This window comes from Ctenopharyngodon idella, chromosome 12 (genome assembly GCF_019924925.1).
Source record: "Ctenopharyngodon idella isolate HZGC_01 chromosome 12, HZGC01, whole genome shotgun sequence".
Taxonomy (NCBI): Eukaryota; Metazoa; Chordata; class Actinopteri; order Cypriniformes; family Xenocyprididae; genus Ctenopharyngodon; species Ctenopharyngodon idella.
The window spans coordinates 2,617,201-2,640,000 of record NC_067231.1 but is presented as its reverse complement, the minus strand read 5'-3'; the positions used below and the strand labels follow the sequence as shown (position 1 = coordinate 2,640,000).

At 35.4% G+C, this 22,800-nt stretch overlaps 2 protein-coding genes across 2 annotated transcripts in view; both read left to right on the top strand.

Annotated features, from left to right (window-relative positions):
• Positions 1-5,912, top strand: part of lmf1 (lipase maturation factor 1) — a 34,646-nt gene extending 28,734 nt beyond the window's left edge. The window contains exons 8-11 of the mRNA XM_051914270.1: positions 957-1,110; positions 1,231-1,414; positions 3,728-3,840; positions 5,422-5,912. Of these exons, the coding sequence (XP_051770230.1) occupies positions 957-1,110; positions 1,231-1,414; positions 3,728-3,840; positions 5,422-5,596 (626 nt within the window). The 3' untranslated portion in view covers positions 5,597-5,912. The remainder of the gene's footprint in view (positions 1-956; positions 1,111-1,230; positions 1,415-3,727; positions 3,841-5,421) is intronic.
• Positions 5,913-11,290: 5,378 nt separating this feature from the next.
• LOC127523504 (ras-related protein Rab-26) overlaps positions 11,291-22,800 on the top strand; it is a 97,205-nt gene continuing 85,695 nt past the window's right edge. The window contains exons 1-2 of the mRNA XM_051914264.1: positions 11,291-11,855; positions 15,974-16,084. Coding sequence (XP_051770224.1) covers positions 11,685-11,855; positions 15,974-16,084 — 282 coding nt within the window. The 5' untranslated portion in view covers positions 11,291-11,684. The remainder of the gene's footprint in view (positions 11,856-15,973; positions 16,085-22,800) is intronic.

Below are 22,800 nucleotides of genomic sequence, written 5' to 3'. Positions count from 1 at the left end.
TCTCTGCTTAAATCCTTCCCAGACTGGAGAAACGACTCGTATTTCATTTCTATTGAGTTTGATATTAGCTTGTTGCTCAGTAATTAAGCATCTTTAATCAAGTTTATTTATAAAACACAATTAAAAACAAGAAATGTTGTACCAAAGTGCTGTACAATCAAGAAAAACGCAATAAATACCTAAACTGAATAAGCAAATTGTTAAAAGAATATAACAGACTTATAAAACATACAAAAAATGTAAAAAATGCATTGCACACAAAAGTTGGGTAAAATATTACGCTTAACTATTTTTATTGATACTTTTCTGTATTAAATAATATTTTTTGTTGACACTACCATTCCATAGTTTGTGTTTGGTGAGATTTAAAAAAAAAAAGAAAAAAAAAGTGCCTTATATGCTTACCTAGGCTGTATTTATTTGGTAAAAAATAAAAGTAAAAATTGCAAAAAAATTACTACAGTTTAAAAAAGCTGTTTCCTATGTGATTTTATGTTAAAATGTAATTTATTCCTGTGAATTTTCAGCATCGTTACTCCAGTCTTCAGTGTCACATGATCCTTCAGAAATCATTCTAATATGATGATTTGCTGCTCAAGATACATTTCTGATTATTATCAGTGTTGAAAACAGAAGTGCTGCTTCATATTTTTGTGGAAACTGTCATAAATGTTATTTTTCAGGATTCTTTGATGAATAGAAAGTTCAAAAGAACAGCATTTATTTGAAATAGAAATCATTTGTAACTTTATACATGTCTTTACTGTCACTTTTGATCAATTAAATGTGTCCTTGATGAGTAAAAGCTTTCAGTATTAAACTACCTTTTGAACAGCAGTATGTTTATAACCAACACCGTCAAGCTCAGTTCCAGTTCTTGCTCCGTCACTCAGTGTAAGCGGTTCCTCTTCCTGTTTTTTTCCATCACTGTCTCTCATTGTCTCTCTCTGGCTCAGGTATGTTGATCAGACGTGTGTTGAATGTGTCTCTGGGGATTCTGATAGCTTATCTGAGCGTCCCGGTTGTGATGAACCTGCTGAGCTCTAGACAGGTGATGAACACCTCATTTGATCCCCTGCGGATCGTCAACACGTACGGAGCCTTCGGCAGGTACCACATCCATCTCTGTCTGAGCTTCACTACGTTTCAGTCCTCTCTATATAAACCTCAACAATAACCAGCAGATGGCAGAGCCGGAGCACTTCTAATCGTGTCTCTCTGACGGCGCAGTATCACTAAGGAGCGGACGGAGGTGGTGTTTCAGGGCACGCTGAGCGCCAACCACACCGGAGAGGACGTGGAATGGGAGGAGTACGAGTTCCTGTGCAAACCTGGAGCTCTGGATAGAAGGCCGTGCCTCATCTCGCCGTATCACTACAGACTGGACTGGCTCATGTGGTTCGCTGCTTTCCAGGTTAGACACCATGAAATCAAAATGGTCAGTTCTTGGGGGGTTTTTTAATGGAATATTGCAGTATTTATTATAAATGAGGTCACATAATGCCATTTTACAATGTCTTGATTTTGTTTTTGTGCTCTACTAGAACAGGTTTTCATGCTTAAAAAACACATTATTTTCCACATATTCTCCATTGTTGCAGCTCCTCTCTTCCCAGTCTGTCAGTAACGCTCTGTTTAGTTCCTGTCTCTATGAAGCCCCTCCTTCTGAAAAGCACAATGTGCTCTGATTGGTCTGGCTGGAGCAGTGTGTTGTGATTGGTCAAGCGCTTTGGGTGTGTTTGGGAAATGTCCCGCCCCTTACCATAACCGCCAGTTTCAACACACTACTAACTAACTCAGCCAGGCCCCTGCCCCTTTATTCTGCGTATTAATTATTTAAATGAGGAATATTGTGATGCATAATAGCATAAAAAGCATAATAGGACCCCTTTAAAATTCATGTGCCCTCATAATCTTGAATCAGAATAACTGATTCAACTGTTGAGCGACATCTCTGATGGCGAGGGCGGGGCAACCTGTCAATCACATGAGATCCACCAATAGCAAACCACAACCATCCAGTCAGTTCCCCACAGACAAAATTAAGCCCCGCCCTACATTTGTTCTTGGTTGAGAAGCCGTTTCACTCGGATATACGGCATAATAGGGAAGAAAAGACTTGAGAACTTCTGTTTCATGCCGACTTTTAAGTCAAAGTTCGGTGTATGAACCATGTTTTATTATTACGTTCAGAAATAATGTAAAATAAAGATAAATATAAAGTCAAGTCAGGTCCGCTTTATTCTAGCGCTTTATACAATACATATTGGTTCAAAGCAGCTTCACATTAATAAACAGGAAAATAACTGAATCAATAATGCAGACTTCATCAAAAATTAGACACAATCAAGTTCTGCTGTAAAGCAGCTCTAAAAAGACAGTGTCATTATTCAGATCAATTCAGTTTTGTTCTTATCTGATAGTGTCAGTGCAGTCAAATTGAAATTATTACTGAATATTAAGTGTCTTTTAAATACTATAAAAACATAAGCTCTAAATATTTAGTATTTTAGTTCTCATTCCACAACACATCCTTTAATTTTTAACGATATTCACCATAGAACACAAATATAAACAGACATAAATTAAAATGGCAATCCAAATGTGTGAACTTTAAGTAGTTTCAGATAATTAAAAAACATATACTCCGGAAAAATACAGTAATCATAACATCACTTCAAATCTGGAAATCGATGTAAAAACTACATTAAAAATGCAGTTTATACATACAGTGACTTGAATACACCTCTTCTATGATGAATTGAAATTAATTTTGATATTTTTTGGGCATAAATTAAACTGCGTCAGGCTGTGCAAATGTGCTGTTATCATAATGAAGAAACAAACATGATTTTAAAGGTTAGTTCAGGTTGTAAAATGTCATGTGGTGCGACTCACTAAAAATGTAGTAATAATTATGAATTAAGAAATCATGATATCTGTTTTCCTTAAAATATATTTAAAAACGTTTTTGAAAATAATGATTAAGATGTGTACACATATATTTAAGGTGTAAGGAAAATATGTACTTTTTACAGGATGGTTTCACCAAATTTTGTGTAAAAACTTTTTCTGAAAAAGGTATAAAACAATTTCAAAACCATACTGTACAAAACCAACATGAATAAATATAAAGAGTATATTTATATTTGCCATTTCATTTAGTTTTTTCTTCAGTTCTAATGTGGATGTATGAGTTGAATTGTGGCATCTTTGTTTAAATCAAATGGATATGAAATCACTGCTGTCAATTTCTCTCAATGATTTCTACAACAGGAGATGAATTTTACCCCAGTACAAAAACCCTGGTCAATAGAAAGCGTTAAGATTATTTATAATCCTTATGTAACGCGCACACACACACCGATAAGAATTCAGCTGCGCAGACAAATGAGAACATCAATCTCCTGAATCGCTGTTTTATAGTACAAACAGACATCTCACGGTGTCCCAGATGTGAAGTTTTTCCCCTTGGGACTTAAACCTGCAGTGATGCTGGAGTTTGATGACTGTGATCTTTAAGCGAATGTGACCTTTGAACAGCTGCATTGCAGCATATGATGGAAGCTTCTTACAGTAAGCGTTCTACTGTAAACATCTGTAAACATGCAGTTGTGCTGGAGATCTTTGCAGGATGAGGGAGTTTGTGCGTACAGTGACTGATCTTGGTTTGAGCGGCTCTGGCACTGTGGTACGGTGCTCATTTCTCTGGCTTTGTCTCTTTCAGACGTACGAGCAGAGCGAGTGGGTTATTCACATCGCAGGCAGACTGCTGGCAAATGACTCGACAGTTCTTTCCCTAATGGGACACAATCCATTCCAGGACAGAGAGAAACCGAGGTAAAATTCAATACAAGAACAAGTTCACTAACCATCACATACATCACTCAGTACTGTACATATTACATTACATTATATTACATTACATTATGAATAAAAATAAAAGCAGAAGAAATATTATAGTACTTAAACCGGGTTGAATAAGGATTTTCATTTTTTATTTATTATTTTAATCTATTGTTTTTTTTTTATGTATAATAATAATATTATATTTAATAATAATAATAATGAAAGATATCAGTTATGACTATTATACTACATTTAATATTTAAATATTATTATTATTATTATTATTATCACTATTATTATTATTTAACATTTTCTTTTAATTTTTATTTCCTAAAAGTTAATTAAATTATTCCCTTTTCCAGCTATTTTGGTCAAATTTGCAATTAACAGTATATTAATAATAATAATAATAATAATAATGGCAAATTAAAAACTATTATTACTATTATACTGTTTTTGTTATTATTATTAATATTATTATTTAATATTTTCTTTTAATTTTAATTCTTTCAAAATTAAATTATTCCCATTTTCAGCTATTTTGGTCAAATTTTCAATCAACAATATATTAATAATAATTATAATAATAAATAATACTACTAATATTATGTAATATTTTCTTTTAATTTTTATTCCCTAAAAATTAACTAAACTATTCTCATTCATTTCCAGCTATTTTGGTCAAATTTTCAATTAACACTATGTTGTTAATACTACTACTACTACTACTACTAATAATAATAATAATACAATCAAATTATACTACTATTATTATTTTATTTTTATTTTATTATTATTATTTTTATTATTTCATAAAAGTTAATTAAATTATTCCTTTTTTCAGCTATTTTGGTCAAATTTTAATTATTAACAGTATATTATTAATAATAAAAATAATAATAGTAATAATTATAATAATAATGACACTAAAAACTATTATTACTATATACTATATTTAATAACAATATTTAAATATATTATTCTTTATTATTATTATTCTTTAATATTTTCTTTTAGTTTTTATTCCCTCTAAATTAAATTATTCCCATTTTCAACTGCTTTTGTCAAATTTTCAATTAACAACATATTAATAATAAAAATGACACATATTGCTACTAATATTATGTAATATTTTCTTTTAATTTTTATTTCCTAAAAATTTATTAAATTATTCTCATTTCCAGTATTTTGTGTCACATTTTTTTAGTTAACAGCATTATGGCAAACTTGTTCTATAAACAGTCCTTAATGAATGTGCAAAACCTCGCAGATCCCACTTGCTTTGATATTTTGTTATACTGTACAACAATTACACTCGTACATCTTCAAAGTGAATCTTATCACTCAAAGTTATTCTTCTCAATGTCACTTTATATGCATATGTCTGTGTTGAAAATGATATCAAAGTCTTTAGCTCCTTTCTGTGGAACTTTTATCACTTCAAATGCAGTGAGATGTACATACATTGCTTTCAGAGTTGTTTTGAATTCTGAATTTAATGAGCTAAAACATATGTTTTGAAATGCTTGAGTTAAAGGCACTGAGTTGAATTTGATGTATTTGTCGTTTCAGGTGGATACGAGGAGAGCATTTTCGATATAAATTCACACGGCCTGGCAGTAGCAGCGCCGCCCAGGGGAAATGGTGGGTCAGGAAGCGCATCGGACCCTACTTTCCCCCGGTCAACCTGGACGGCCTCAGGGGGTACTTTCAGTCCAGAAACTGGCCTCTACCAGGCAGTCAATAAGCCATCTTCCCATACAGGACATCTTGGACATCCATTTGTCTTTTTTGTATGTCACACACTGAAGTATATCCTATTTGGACTTGGCAAAACTGTGCCAAAGACGATCTGTTACATAACAGACTTCTAAAGGCAACTCTTTTGTGTCCCTGAGGAGAGAAGCATGTGTTGAATCAAGGGCTGTTTTAAGCCTGCCAACAAAAACAGCCTGTTTCTGGTATTAATATGATTTTGATTTCTATCAAACGCTACATTCACACTGTAAATGCTGTTGAACATTAAATAAAATAATGCAAACATACAGATTATTTTCAAATAACCAGCTGAGCTTTTCATTCAATAATTAATTTTCAGAAATATTAATAATAATAACAAAAATCAATTTCAGGTCGTTCATCTGATTAAGACAATGGCTTTCTTCTTTCTATTAATTGCTTTATTTGTGTATTCCAACCAATCCAGCGCAACAACATTGGCTCAACTGTGAGTCTGGGACAAGACAATAGACAAGACAAACAGTCCTAACAGAGCAATCATTTTAATCGAAACAATCCTGCCAAGAGTGAAACACTAAAGTCTAAGTGTTTGCTCCAGTGTGCTAGAAGAACAAACGCAGCATCTCAGGTTTTCATCTGATGCTGTGTCCACTACACACAGGATATTAATACAAACCCTTTAACAAATTGGTTTTAAATACAGACAGTACATTCAGAATGGGATGAATACTGACAACTGTGTGATGCAGTGTTGCTTTGAGGTAGAAACTGTAGTGGATAAAACAAGCATAAAAAGAGTACTGTAAAAATAGAAGTGTGCACAGACTGAAAATAGACAATATATGTACAGAGTGCATGGAAACATAAATTGAAGTCCGTTGACAGACATCGTCTCTGTGCTGAGGAGAGAGCAGCTCTTGCAGCACTTTCCAAAAAAGAGAGCTGTCAATCAAATAAAATTGGTAAACCATGGATTACAATGAATAGTATAAAATAATATACTAATTAATGTGTCAATATTTGCTGAGAAATGTCAGTTTATTATACTAACTTTAATGACATCCCATTCTTAATCCGTAGGGTTTAATATGGAGTTGGCCCACCCTTTGCAGCTATAACAGCCTCAACTCTTCTGGGAAGGCTTTCCACAAGGTTTAGGAGTGTGTTTATGGGAATTTTTGACCATTCTTCTAGAAGAACATTTGTGAGGTCAGGCAGTGATATTGGACGAGAAGGCCTGGCTCACAGTCTCCGCTCTAATTCATCCTAAAGCTGTTCTATGGGGTTGAGGTCAGGATTCTGTGCAGGCCAGTCAAGTTCCTCCACACCAAACTCGCTCATCCATGTCTCTATGGACCTTGCTTTGTGCACTGGTGCCCAGTCATGTTGGAACAGGAAGGGGCCATCCCCAAACTGTTCCCACAAAGTTAGGAGCATGAAATTGTCCAAAATGTCTTGGTATGCTGAAGCATTAAGAGTTCCTTTCACTGGAACTAAGGGGCCAAGCCCAACCCCTGAAAAACAACCCCACACCATAATCCCCCCTCCACCAAACTTTACACTTGGCACAATGCAGTCAGGCAAGTGCCGTTCTCCTGGTATCCGCCAAACCCAGACTCGTCCATCGGATTGCCAGACTGAGAAGCGTGATTCGTCACTCCAGAGAACACGTCTCCACTGCTCTAGAGTCCAGTGGCGGCGTGCTTTACACCACTGCATCTGACGCTTTGCATTGCACTTGGTGATGTAAGGCTTGGATGCAGCTGCTCGGCCATGGAAACCCATTCCATGAAGCTCTCTACGCACTGTTCCTGAGCTAATCTGAAGGCCACACGAAGTTTGGAGGTCTGTAGCTATTGACTCTGCAGAAAGTTGGCGACTTCTGTGCACTGTGCGCCTCAGCATGCGCTGACCTGCTCTGTCATTTTACATGGCCTACCACTTCGTGGCTGAGATGTTGTTGTTCCCAATTGCTTCCACTTTGTTATGATACCACTAACAGTTGACCGTGGAATATTTAGTAGTGAGGTACTGTGATGGCAACCTATCACGGTACCATGCTTGAATTCACTGAGCTCCTAAGAGCGACCCATTCTTTCATAAATGTTTGTAGAAGCAGTCTGCATGCCTAGGTGCTTGATTTTATACACCTGTGGCCATGGAAGTGATTGGAACACCTGAATTCAATGATTTGGAGGGGTGTCCCAATACTTTTGGAAATATAGTGTGTACTGTGTATATTTATTATGTATTTATAAACACACACACATACATGTATATAATTAAGAAATATTTATATGTGTGTATATTATATTATATTGTATTATATTATATTATATTAATCATGGTTGGTTGTGGTAAGGAGAGTTATGAGGCAGGATCTACTACAGCAGTCATTTATTTAACTTTACAAATAAGATGACAGAAACACAGGAGCTCTGAATAAACACAGATAAATGCAACCAACTTAACATTAACATGAGAACAGACAGGGATGAACAGAAAGTGAGGGCTACACAGAGTTAACAAAGGGATCTAAATGAAATGCAGGTGAAACTAATCAGTAAATATGGCACACACTGGGAAACTAGGTCAACTAACAATGACAGGGAACACGGGAAAACATGAACAAAGGGTATGTTTACGCAACGATGTACTAAAAACGGAAAAGTTTTTCCTTTGCATTTTTCGGGTACAGATGACACCATTGTCAAAACGATCCCTGTTCACACAGATCCCTGAAAATGATTAAAAACGCTGTATTCTGCTGCCAGACCAGTAGTTGGCGATGTCACTTTGTAAAGAAACACTATGAGCCTTGAACACACAGGGCCCTATTTTAATGATCTAAGCTCATGGTCTAAAGCGCACGGCGCAGTGCACTTAGGGTGTGTCCAAATCCACTTTTGCTAGTTTAACGACGGGAAAAATGGTCGGCACGCCAGGCACATGGTCCAAAAGGGTTGTCTCTAGTCTCTTAATGAGTCATGGGTGTGTTTTGGGCGTAACGTGCAATAAATCAATCAGAGTCTCATCTCCCATTCCCCTTTAAAGCCAGTTGTGCTTGCGCCATGGCAGATTCGCTATTTACATGGCGAAATTTGCAAGCAGAAAAACTGAACGCTTCTTAAGCGAGGAAATGGATCTGCTCAAGCATTTTAACCTCGCGAAGGAGCAGATCCTTTTCCTCGGTAGAGAAGCATCTATGGGACATCTACGGGACAAGCCAGATTCCACCAAAGCATTTTAACTTTATGCACACAATAATAATCATTTACATTGTAATCCTTTCATTTTTAATATTTGGCATGTTTGTGTGCTGCTGCGCGTCCCTGTGTGTGTAACAAGCAGAGTGTATGCACCCGCATATAGGCACATATTACTAACATTGACTTTAGACCAGGTTTTTGTTGGTAAATGGTGCAGTCATTTTCAGTTGCCTCATAATAGCAATACGCCAACAATGCACCTGAACACACCTCATTTTCAGACCAGCATGCCCATGGGCGAACAGATGGGTGCAAATGCATTTGCTATTTAAACAACGTGGCGCAGGACGTGAAAATGATAACTGTGTCAGGCTTAAATTAACAAAACAACACTTGCGTCGTGCCTGGAGTTGCGCCGGGTGTATGATAGAGCCCTTGATATGCATGCGCATGACATCACCATTTTCACAAATTTGTGTTTTTGTAGTTTACATGGAAATGATAATGGCATTGTTTTCAAAAACTTCCACTTTGAATACCATTTTCAAAAGTTTGTATTTTTAGGCCCCCAAAAAGCTGTTGTCGTGTAAATGAACAGCCAAAACGCACAAAAAGTTTTACATATTTAGTTGAAAACAGTGTTGTGTAAACGGCCCCCAAAACAGAACTAAACAAGACACACGTGACTAATATATAATATAATATAATATAATAATCCTTCAGAAGCGGGTTGCATCCTTTCTGGATCTAGATTAGGATATAATATAATGACCATCATCCTCCTGAAGCAGGTTGCGTCTTTTCTGGATCTAGATTGTGTTCATCAAATCTTCACGAGTAAGACCGGGCTGTAACTGCATGATGTCATGATGAGCCAGAGTTGGCAAGCGCTGGTGTCCGCAGACGCAACACAGACTGGCCATCTCTAAACTGATCTCTCACTGACTTTGGGCATCTGTTTCTGGTAATTATCCCTCCTCATTTAGGTTGAGCAGTTGTAGCCATTGGACAGATCCTTTATTTGCAGCAGCGAAGAAGTAAAGGGCTCATGACGAGTAATTATATTGGGAAGTGACAGTGTGTCTCCATAAAGGAGAGACTGTATATTGCCTGTAGGTTAAGTTTGATATGTTAGACTGAGCCTGAGAAATGAAAAAATCAATTAGAACGTAACTATAGCAACTGATCCAAGTGACAGGTGTAGGATAAAAATGACCTTTGTGGGATAGTCATTTAGTGCACTTCACGCAATTCATGACAGTAGCAGATGGTTAGAAGGAAATCTTAAGGCTGCGGATAATTGTTTTGTTTTTTAAGGAATAATTTCTTATTACGATGGAGACAAATGAGAGCTTTTTTTAGTCATGTGAGTCACTAGTGACTATACATGTACTGAAGCTTATGTAAGGGTCTGTGTTGAAAAACTGGTGTTATATTTTCCACACTTGAACATGAGTCATATCTTCACTTGAATAACGAGTCAGACTTTTGACTGTCGGCATAAAGTCTGGTCCAACTTACAGTATATTCTGGCCAAGAATATTGCAACATAAATATCTTGTTATTTTTGGTTACTTGCATTAATAGTAGCATAATGTACTATCGAAATGACCTAGAGCTTACTCTAAAAAATGCTGGGTTAAAAACAACCCAAGTTGGGTTAAATATGGACAAACTCAGCGTTTGGGTTGTTTTGACCCAGTGGTTGGGTTAAATGTTTGCAGTTTCATTTAACTCAAATATTGATTAAAAATGACTATATGTCTGGCTTAAAATGAACCCAAAAATCAGACACATAATTACTAGAGGCAACAATAATAATCAAAAGGTGAACATTTATTAATAAGCAATTTAATATGTATATTTTTTTAATTATTATTTATTATACTTGTTAATAAATGTTCATTTATCAAACATATTAATAAATGTTAATTTCCAAACTATTTTGGGTTCATTTTAAGCAAGCAATATAGTAATTTTTAAACAATAGTTGAGTTAAATAAAACTACTCAGCAGGTTTGGTCAAACATTTAACCCAACCGCTGAGTTTGTACATATTTAACCCAACTTGGGTTATTTTTAACCCAGGATTTTTTAGAGTTTTTCTCTTTTACAGGAAAAACATGAATGTATGGAATCTTGTTTTAACATTGGAATAAAAATAAAAAGATTATTGCGACTTTTTATTTCACAATTCTCACTTCTTTTCTCGCAATTGCGAGCTTATATCTCCAAGTCTGACTTTTATTTTCTTTCTTTTTTTTTTATTCTGTGACAGAAACAAGCTTCCATATTAATGTAAGGGCTGTAAATGCTGTAACTTTTAGCAGTCTAATCAGTCAATAATAAGTTGAAGAAGGTATTTTTTTTTTAAAAAAGTCCTGCTGATATCTTTGAGATTATTCTTTGTCAAGCCATCATACCTAAAACTAATCCTGATGTACGTTCAAAATAAGACGGCGCCTTTAAGAGGGTTTGTATTCCAACAAGTGGAGCGTTCGCGCGCTGCCAGGATGCGCTCAGTGTGCGCGTGGCCAACACATCCACTGATTGTTGACAACGCGCCCTGCGCGCGTGCACTACTACGCTGCTTAGAGGAGTGAGGTGAATTTTCCCTTTCATACTGACGGAGCAACAGCACAAGTGCATTTAGGAGACAGAGACGTTTTTTTCTTTGCACAATTTTGGACCAGTCGCGAGCCACAGAAGCAGGTGCACTGCTCGCACTCTTTATTTGACGGAACCACGAAGTCATGCACACGCTTATTGATGAAAAGTTAATTCACGCTTACTAAGACGTAGGCTATACATCGGGAAAAGTAACCTGGGGCTGAATAGTGCGTGCTTCATAAATTACTCGTCGCACACGAGGAATACATAATAATTATGTCGAGGAAAAAAGCGGTCAAAGGAAAGGGGAGTTCAAATTCACCGAGCTCATCTCCTATGAGCGATAAAGAGAAGGGTAAGAAAGTCCCGACCCAGTCCAACGGAGTGGTGCATCCCAGCCGACCCTCTCTCAGCAACAGCGGCGAATTCTACGACATCGCCTTCAAGGTACGAGATGAGCTCAACAAACGCACTGCTTTAAACAACGCGAACATCATGCAGTATGGCAAGCGGTTTACACATTTATTCCTTCATTTTATGTTACTAGTAGCCTAATTTTTATATTTGCGAGTTAGTAATTTCAGTACATAGTAGTATATTTAAATTTCACTAGCCATTCAGAAGATTAATTATTCCAGTTCTAATTAGTATCGTATCACTAGTTCTCATTCATTACATCTCAATAGTATAAAGTATCAATTTCATTTGTACTGGTAACTAATTTGAGGTAAGATTCTCTGGGCTTCTGAGGTTATAGTCAGTTATCACTTTATTGTAAGTATTTCTGAAGTAAAGAATAACATTTCTATTGTTAGTAATATATCAAGAAGAACACTTTACAGGACTGAAGCAACTCAGGTTTACTTGATTATCCATATATATATATATATATATATAATAAAAATCACGAGACTCAAATATGATCATCAGGCTTTTGAGGGTTTGTTCATCTCTCAATCATCAGTGTATTGCATTGCCTTATATGTTTTCAAAACTGCAGAGCTTTGATCATAAAACTAAGCATTTAAATGTCATCTTAATAAGACATATTGTTTGGAGATAAAGAGTGACGACTGATGTTTGTATGCATTTTATGTAAGTATCTGCTATGCTGTTATAAAGATCTCATTGATTTACATTACAAGCATCAGAATTTCATCTTTGTCTATATGAATATTAGCATCTGCACCAAATTGCATATTTTTTTTTAGTTTGGGAATAAAGTTTAAATTGAGCTGTTTTTTCTTCCATATTCTCACTATGTCGTACTATATGAGCCATAAAAGCCCGATATAGCCAAGTAATAAAACACATGCTTTTTTTAAAAAACAAAAGTTCTTAAATTTAGTTCAATAAATTGTTCTACTTGAAAAAAAAATCTGACTTTTTTTTTTTTCTTCATTTTTAAATATATAGGCCTACTATTAAGTTTTAAAGGAAAAGTGTTAAATTGGCTTGCCATACATGTGTATGCATAAATATTTTGCCAGCATAAACATGGCTTCTGTGTTATAAAATTTATATTTCATAGCCAATTATTGTGTGCAGCTTTACTATGCATGGAGTTTGTGGCTTTTATTTATGCTACAACAATAATTAAAAACAATGAAATACTATCCGGCTGTCCCATATGGATGAGAATTACGTGCTCCGTTTGACTCGAGTTTAAGCGCAGCCTCTAATTGAACAGCTGTGTCAATACAGATAAGCCAGAGCACAGCAACTGGGTTATCCAGCCTGACGCAAGTATGCTCAGTTACAAGCATTCTCAGTTTTCTCCTGTCACATTCTGCATAAGGAGTTTTTTGAGCTTTGCATATTTAGGCTGAAATGTTTAGGTGACTTCAGTGTGGAAGACAGTTCTGATCTGGTGATTAATGCATTTATATAATCATTCCCTGATGAATCATATGCATAGGCTTGCATACATTGCATCAAATGCCACCAGAAATCATCAGCAGTCACTTAAGAGTGGACAGTGCAAAGGAACAGGAATAGCTGTGCAACGCCAAACTGATCCTGCAGCTCCATAAATTTAAAGTAGTGTTTCATAACCTGCTTTATACTCATTTTTACTTGTGCTGCATATCATTTAGCATTGTTGTAATAAATCAACCAATGCTGTTTGTGAAAAATTATCATTTAAGAAGCTTCTTCTGTTAATGAACCTTGTGAAAAGTACAGTTTAGCATATTTTTAAAAAGAGTACTTATTATGGAAATGATATACTTTAAGGGAATATACTTAAGTGTGAACTGAATGTAATGTTTTCAGACACTCAATTGCATGTTATTTACAATACAATGAAAATGTATTAAAATTAAATTTTATATCAAATGCAATAAGTTGAACTTAAGAGCGTTTTTTGACTCCCTTAAGTGGGACTTTAGTAAATCTTTATATGTAAATATGGTTAAAGTGTACTGACACACATAATACAATTAATAATAAAAAATAAAATAATAAAATAAACCTAAAATATACTTTAATGCCACTTCTTTAGAAACTTGTCGTGCATATATATATATATGTTGATATATTAACTTGAAATGTAATACCAAATAACACACTACAGTTAAAATTATAATCAAGTACTTAACATGTGCTTTAAGATTTGTACTTTAAACAAGACAAAAGGTGATTTAAAATGTACTTTAAAGTTAAAGTTTTAATTTGACGTTAATACACAGTGCACTTTTTAAAGTGTGTTAAGAAACAGTCATTAAAGTGTATTCTCTTTAAAGGAAAATGAAAGGTTGCGATTTTCTAGGCCGATATGGTTAGGAACTATACTCTCATTCCGGCATGATAATCAAGGAACTTTGCTGCCGTACCATGGGTGCAGCAGGCGCAATGATATTAACCCTAACCATATCGGCCTAGAAAATAGCAACCTTTCATTTTCCGTCGGTCTTAGTACATGATGTAACTACAGAAGAGTCAAGTTTTAAATAGGAAAGATATCGAAACTCTTTGGTCATTTTTGAGCAAGATGCTAACGGTCTAATCAGATTCAATGAACTATGCTAAGCTATGCTAAAAGTGGTACCCCCAGACCCGGAGATCGGCTGAATGGATTCGAAAACGGTAAAACTCAACTGTTTAACTCTAGGGGAGTTGGCAAATGAGCCTATTTTCAAAAAAAAGTGGAGTGTTCCTTTAAGTGACCTTTTGTTTTATTAATGTTATATTATGTGCAAGTACATTTTTTTTTTTTTAAAGGGGTCCTGTAATGCCCCATTCATAAGATGTAATATAAGTCTCTGGTGTCCCAGAATGTGTCTGTAAAGTTTCAGCTCAAAATACGCCACAGATCATTTATTATAGCTTGTCAAATTTGCCCCTATTTGGGTGTGCGCAAAAACACACCGTTTTTGTGTGTGTGTCTCTTTAAATGCAAATGAGCTGCTGCTCCCGGCCACCTTTCCAGAAGAGGGCGGAGCTTTAACAGCTCAAGCTTCGGTTGCTCAACAACAACAAAGCTGGAGAATCTCACGCAGCCAAAATGAGGATTGTCAGTAACGGTGTTCAGCCTTACATTGTTCAAACCGGAGTCGACACTGATGGAGAGACTCAGGAAGAAGTTACAACTTTTAGAATGAAACTGGACGTTTCTGAATGGTTAGTGGATAAATTTATGTAGTTGCTGTGGAGTTGATTCAACTCATCCACTAGCATGTGCCGTCATGTTAATCTTTTGTGCAAATCCAGCGTTGAATTGACCCTCGTTTGTGAAGCAGTCCGGTGTAAAATGACGGCATGACAACAACACTCTACTACAACAACTCTTCCTCTTCTCTAAAGCAGCCCAACATGGCCTCTTTGTTGCGTGTTCTTGGGGTCGGGGTTTATGTAAATTTTGGGGTTTGTGATGTCACCAACCCAGGAAGAAGCTTGTTGTAGTCTCTACCAGCCGTTTGTTGTAGTCCTTAAAAAGCTAATTCTTTAAAAGAAAATATCTCCCTTTGCATTGAACTTTAGCATTGTAACTTTGCACACTACACACTACATTACACACTAACTAAAGTTAAAAAAGTGAAATCATAATCAACCACCCCTCTTTAAATATACTTTTAAAATTTGAAGTTACGTTAAGTGCACTTCTTTGTCACAAGGGGAGACACCTGAGCTTGTTTGTCTATCGCAAGTTTTATCAGGTCTGAGGGGAATCTGAATAAAACAGTGAATTTATTTTGAAATGAAGTTCAAGTATGTCAAGATTATATAGGTTTAACAAAGCAAAATCCATTCCTTTTGGGAAAATCACAGTTTTAAAGCTGTGAAAGTGGAGTTTTGGTGTAAGTGTGCACTGTAGTTTTGATCTAATCTCCTCTCTCTGCAAGCAAAACCTCTCCTTCCCACTACGATATTCCTGCCTTTAATCTTTACGGCCTTGAAAGAGTCTTTCTAAGTGCTGCAGGGAAGCAGACATGGTTTGATTGACACTGATGGAAAGATGAGAGGTTGTTTTGTCTCTTAATAGAATAAGAGGCAGGGAAGAAAAGAGAAAGATGATGGGATATATTGCATGTCTTGCTCCATCTTTAATCTGTGTTTTTCTCCAGGTAATGCTGGTTGGTGACTCTGGGGTGGGGAAAACCTGTCTGTTGGTTCGCTTTAAAGATGGAGCATTTCTGGCTGGGAGCTTCATCTCAACAGTTGGTATAGACTTCAGGGTGAGTAGAGAATACAAAATATACATGCATTAATGCATATACACTACCGGTCAAAAGTTTGGAGTAATTAAGATTTTGTAAGAAGTGTCTTATGCTCACCAAGAGTGCTTTGATTTAATTTTTATCACTGTATTAAGTGTATTTTCGGTCAAATAAATGCAGCCTTGGTGAGTATGAGGCTTATCCACTTTAGACATTCTACTAATTATAAGTAACTTTGCAACTACATCAACTAGCAGTCATTAGAGTATAGTATTCTGTCTGCTTAATATCTTAATATCTCATCGCAAAGTTTGTAATAATTACTATTTTTTAATGTATTTTTCGAACACATTAAAAAATAGTAATTATTCCAGCTTTTTCGATATTTCGGTAGTGCAAATGCGGTTTATGAGCTTTAGAATTCATAGTTGTTTATTATTTCAGTGCAATCCTCAGTTGCACTAGAGAAGATATACATGCATTAATGTATATAAATGCATGCATTTTTATTAGCTTTAGAATTCGTAGTCAATTATTATTTCAATGCAACCCTCAGTCACACTCATTTAAGTAAAAATCAATTGGTTCCTAAAATGAAATGATGGCAGTCTTTATTTTCTAAGTGCTTAGCCGCTACGAAGCAACAAAGCCATAATTTCTTACATCTGGCAATAAAATAGGCCATTTGTGTGGCTCCTTTCTTTTATATCAATAAGAAGAATCCATCATTATCTTTTGAAGCTCCTCAGGGCTTGTATTTTCAAACCAATTTTTAAGAGCACTACAGACAGATGACATGAACAGATGAAGGATTTTGTGTCCTGAGACAGCTGTGCATCATTTCAGCTCTTCCATTACTTCAATACAGCCAAGGGCAATGCGGGCTCTTCACAAGCACAGTACTTTATCATTTATGTGAGCTAATCTAGAAGATTGGACAAAGTGTCTTTGTGTTCGGACTACTTTAGTCAATGTGAATCTGAAAGGCCTTCATTTAAGGTCTCTCTTTAGATGGACAGTGAAAATTGTGGCTGAACTTTTTAAAAATATTTCTAATCAAAAGTTGTGGTAGTAATAAAATTCATAGTAGTTATATTTTTATTTTAGATATGATGCAGAAAAAGTGAAGCAACATGGCACACCATACATAGGAACATGATAACCAGTACCAGAATGAGTTGTTGTCTCAATCATATTCCCTCTCTCTATCCTCAAATACTTATGTGTTCTATTTAATTTTACTATTAATGCGGCAAACAGTTTGAAAATTGTTACAAAAAGTGGTGTTTCATTCCTAAATGGATCAGAGTTTTTGAATGAATCATGTGAGTGAATGATTCAATGACTCACTCATAAAGACACTTACTTGTTTCATTCCTAAATTAATCTGTGTTTTAAAACAAATCACCTGAGTGAATGATTCAATGACTCAGTCATAAAGACAGGCTTGTTCAAGGTGCATCGGCACTGTGCAACCGATCGTCCTATGACATCAAATTATCGCGAGAACGATTGGAGCGCATACGACTTCTTATGCTTTTGAATCGCTCTCGTGGTACTTTGATGTCATACGGCGATTGGTCTGCTGATGCATCTCGAACAAGCCTGCCTGACTTGTTTCATTCCTGAACGAATCAGTGTTTTAAAACAAATCACTTGAGTGAATGATTTAATGACTCACTCATAAAGACAATTGCTTGTTTTGCTCCTGAATGAATCAGTGTTTTGAACAAATCACCTGAGTGAATGATTCAATGACTCGCTTGTAGAGACAATTACTTATTTAGTTTCTGAATAAATCTACGGAGCCCCGCACATGACATGCAAGAAAAAAAATTAAATCATGCACACGATTTACTAATTCGTTCCCTCAATTTACTAAATTGTGCACACGAATGAAATAGTAAATCGTGTGCACGTGTTAGTAAATCGAGGGAACGAAATGGTAAATCGTGCGCACGTTTTAGTAAATCGAGGGAACGAATTAGTAAATCGCGCACACGTTTTAGTAAATCGAGGGAACGAATTAGTAAATCGTGCGCACGATTTAGCCTACTATTTTTTTCCCTGCATGTCATGTCCGGGGCTCCGTATAAATCAGTGTGTTTGAATGAATGACTTGAGTGAATGATTTAATAACTTACCCATAAAGACAATTACTTTTAAGACAATTTTTTTCCCCCCAAATAGTCCTGTCTGCCTCTGTTTGGACAAACTATGCACATAAATCTACACTTTGACAGTGGTTGAGCCAGAAATCGACTTGTCGGATTTACAGAAACCAGCATGCAGAAGTTGTGCTCTGTAAACAGTGATACAGAGGAGAGACTTTGTGCTGTAATTGAGCCGTTTCATCTGTAATCCCTGTTATCCTCTCACTGTGACTGCGGCACTTTAAATCAAGCTAAATGTTAGTGAAAGAATTTGTACTTGTCCATAAATTGTGCAAATTTACTTCTTACATGCTGAAGTTGATATAAAATATACAATCCACTGGTCATTACCACAAAATAAACAGTAGCGAAATGGGCTTAATTTGTGTTAATGACCAGCTAACTGTAACTTATCCTGCATATTACATGACTGTCAAATAAATAGACATGGGAGTATTAATAAAATATGCATTGTTTTTGTGTGCAGTCTGTATGACTGCAAATTCATTGACAACACTGCAAAAAATGATTTTCTTACACAGCTTTTTTTCTTGTTTTCCATTAAAAATATCTCAACATTCTTAAAACACATTTGGGAAGGAAAAAAAAATAAAAAAATGGTCTTGATTATCTAAACATTCTTAAATCACTGGAGAAGCAAAATGAATTTATTATGTATTGTTTTCAGGGGGAAAATAGTAAAACAAACAAATATCTGCCCATTGGGTCAAAAACTATTATTTTTTTGACCCCATTGAAAGATATTTGTTCTTGTTTTAAGCATAAACTCACTTAACTGTGAATACATTTTAATATTTGTTTTTCAGAAAACAAGACTCAAGTCATTAGAGTTGTCAAAAGTACCGACTTCGGTACCAAGTCTGTACTGAAATTTTAAAAATGTGATGCTTTGAGCGCTGTTGAGTGGATTTGTAAACACCTCTGATTGGCCATTGTGTTCACACGCTCATCAGATATGTCTGTGATTGGCTTCAATGATCAATGCCGTAAAAACATTGTAAATTGTCATCAAAACATTGTCATCAATGACGCTCTTCACTGAGCGCTTACACAGATACACACGGGAGCTTTTTGAAAGCAGGCGTCTATTGCGGATCAATCCACTGATAGATGTCTGCTTTCAAATTCAAACACTTCCGTGTGATTTCAAATGCTCCTGTGCGTTGATCATTTATTCAGAAACTAAATAAACCAATCACAGACATATCCAATGAGCGCGTCAACACAATGGCCAATCTGAGGTGTTTACGAATCCAGTCACCGATATACTATTATAGTTTTAGTTAATATTTTAAATTAGATTTTATTTGTATTTTTAATTTTAATTTTAGTTAGTTTCAAGTTTTGTTGTGCGTTTTTGTATTTGTTTATTAGGTTTTTTAGGGATGCACCATTTTTTGGCCGATACGATAACCGATAATTCTCCGATAAAACTTTTTTTATATAATTTCTGAGAGCCTGATTACAAAAACTAAAGTCTCACCATTAAAAGCCTTGTCCCAAACACACAATTATAATGTTCTCATTATAATTTTATGTAGCCTATATGACAGACTTGTGCTGTACGCTGCACTTAACTGTATTTTCCTTTTTGAAGTGACTCCAATCAATATTTCAAGCAATTCAAAACCATCATGGCAAACAGTGCACATTTGAAGTGTCTCAGCTGAAGGAAATAATCCATTATGTATCGGCTTTCATATATCGGCCAGAATTTCTTATCGGGCCGATAACGATAACATTAAAAATGAACATATATCGGCTGATACCGATATGGTGGCCGATATATCGTGCATCCCTATTTTTTCATTTTTTTATTTTTTTATATGCCTATAATTTTATTAAGTTTTAGTTTGAGTTATTTTAGTACTTTTACATAAACTAAACAAAAATGAGAAATGTTGCCTTGGCAAACAGCTGAAATACAGTAATTTTTATTAATTATTTTAGTTAATGTTTATTTTATTTCAAGTATAGATGTTATGGGTTTTATTGACAATAATAACCCTACAAGTAACCGCCCTATCTTGATTTAAGAATGTTTAGATATTTAACTGAAAAACAAGAAAAGATAATGTTGTGCAGTGTTGCTCTATCCACAACATCTGTGCCATGCTGTTGATTACCACAGAAAATAATTTAGATTCAGTAATTAGTTTGTGAACATAAAATGAAAGTCTCGGCCAAATGAACAACATAGTGATTGTAAAAGAGAATGAAATTGTCTTATTTGTTTTTGAAATTAAACTAATCTGATATAACTGCTTGTATGTGCAAGATTATATCCAATCTTATATCCAATTTAGAGTAAATGGACAGAGGTTGCATTTTAAGGCACTATTTTGGCAGATTTGCTGCATCCAAACTGGTCACTTATGATGTTGACCGTACACAGTTGTACAGCTTAATACGTTTCAAAGCAGAAATACAATGCGTGCAGCTGTATTCTTGCAGCATTATAAATTCCTCGCCTGTCCGGAGTGACTGATAGTCCTGCCCTTTTACTTCATTTAAATCTGAACACATGAGACCAGCAGCCAGCAAGCGTGATCTCCAGCTGAATGTATTCATAAAGCTCACTTATAGCAGAGCTGTAGGTGTAGGAAACTTTCAGTGGTACATCTGCAGAAATGCCAGAGAGAGGCTTATTTGCATGTGAATGGTGTTGGGAAAAATGGGTTCACACCACTCAATTGCATTTTCCAGTATTGAGAGTCCTGACTCACAGCTTGTGTCTCGTGGCTTACACTCGTAAGGACAGTTGCTGTACTGATATTGTGCTTTCTGATCGTTTACAAGACTGCCAGAGAAACTGAGTCTATTTTTTCCTCTGTGTCTGGCTGCGTAAAAGATCCAGTCCAATCAGATTCCACCTTGCACAAATCACTCCTGAGATTTCAGGTTATGAAATGCACTGATCTAGTTTTACACACACATGCATTAAATGAACTAAAAGCCATTGTGCTTTGGTGATTTTTATATCAGAAGTTTGGAGTTGGTGAGACTTTTTAATGTTTTTGAAAGAAGTCTCTTCTGCTCACCAAGGCTGTATTTATGTGATCTAATAGTGAAATATTATTACAGTTTAAAATAGCTGTTTTCTATGTGAAGATATTGTAAAATGTAATTTATTTCTGTGATCAAAGCTGAATTTTCAACATCGTTACTCCAGTCTTCAATGTCACATGATCCTTCAGAAATCATTATAATATGCTGATTTATTATCAATGTTGGAAACCGTTGTGCTGCTTTAATGTTTTTTTTTATAACCTGTGATACTTTTTTCATTCTTTGACAAATAAAAAGTTAAAAAGAACAGCATTTATTCACAATAGAGATCTTTTCAATATAAGTCTTTAGTATCACTTTAACATATCCTTGCTGAATAAAAGTATAAATTTCTTTCAAAAAAGAAAGAAAAAAAATTACTGACCCCGAACTTTTAAACGGTAGTGTATATTGTTACACAAGATTTCTATTTTAAATAAATGCTGTTATAGGTTATAAAAAAATACTAAAGCCGCACAATATTGATAATAAATCATATTAGAATGATTTCTGAAGGATCATGTGACACTGAAGACTGGAGTAATGATGCTGAAAATCCAGCTTTGATCACAGGAATAAATTACATTTTAAAGAATATTAAAATAGAAATCCAGTATTTTAAATTGAAATGATATTTCACAATATTACTGTTTTTTTCCTCTATTTTTGATCAAATAAATGCAGCCTTGGTGAGCAGAAGAGACTTATTTTAAAAATATTAAAATATTTTAAATGGCAGTGTTTGTAGTAGTTATAAGTACACTGTTTAATTGAATGTTTTACTTGCAGTAACTCTATCCACTCTTTCCACTATTATTGAAGTGTTTTGGATGCCCTTTCGCTCTCATTTTGAGGCTTGGTCATTATGTGACTGTAGAAAGTGTCCTTTTCTTTCACCGCTGGGACTTTAAGAATGGATGTCCTCGTCATGCCTGTATGAATTCATCTCCAAACGCATCTAGAGCAGCTTTCACAGGCTGTTGATCCGCTACTGCAGGACTACAGCTGTTTTTGTGGTCACTGATTCACAGATGAAACTGTGCATAGAAACTACTGTAGCACATAAGAAAGAAAACCTCATGCATCTGTACAGCACACAAACAAAGAACTTGTCATGCTGTGATATTCTTCCTGGATTTCACCCACATCAATGACCTCGACTCATCATAATGCAGACTGCATAAAGTCTTATTACTGTCTGCCCTTTCTTTATTCTCCTCTGGCTCTCTAAAAAACACTTTCTGCATTCAGCTTATGTGAGTATGTTTATATGCCCTGTCTATTATTCTCAGTAAGAGTTTACTGCAGAGTATAATGTTACATTATGATTTCTCTTGGCGATGGCGATATGAAACTGAACAAATATGGTTGTATTGTCATGGCACTCTAAAAAATTCTGGGTTGAAAATGGACAAACCCAGCGTGTGGGTTAAATGTTTGCCTAACCTGCTGGGTAGTTTTATTTAACTCAGCAATTGTTTAAAAATTACTTTATTGCTTGCTTAAAATGAA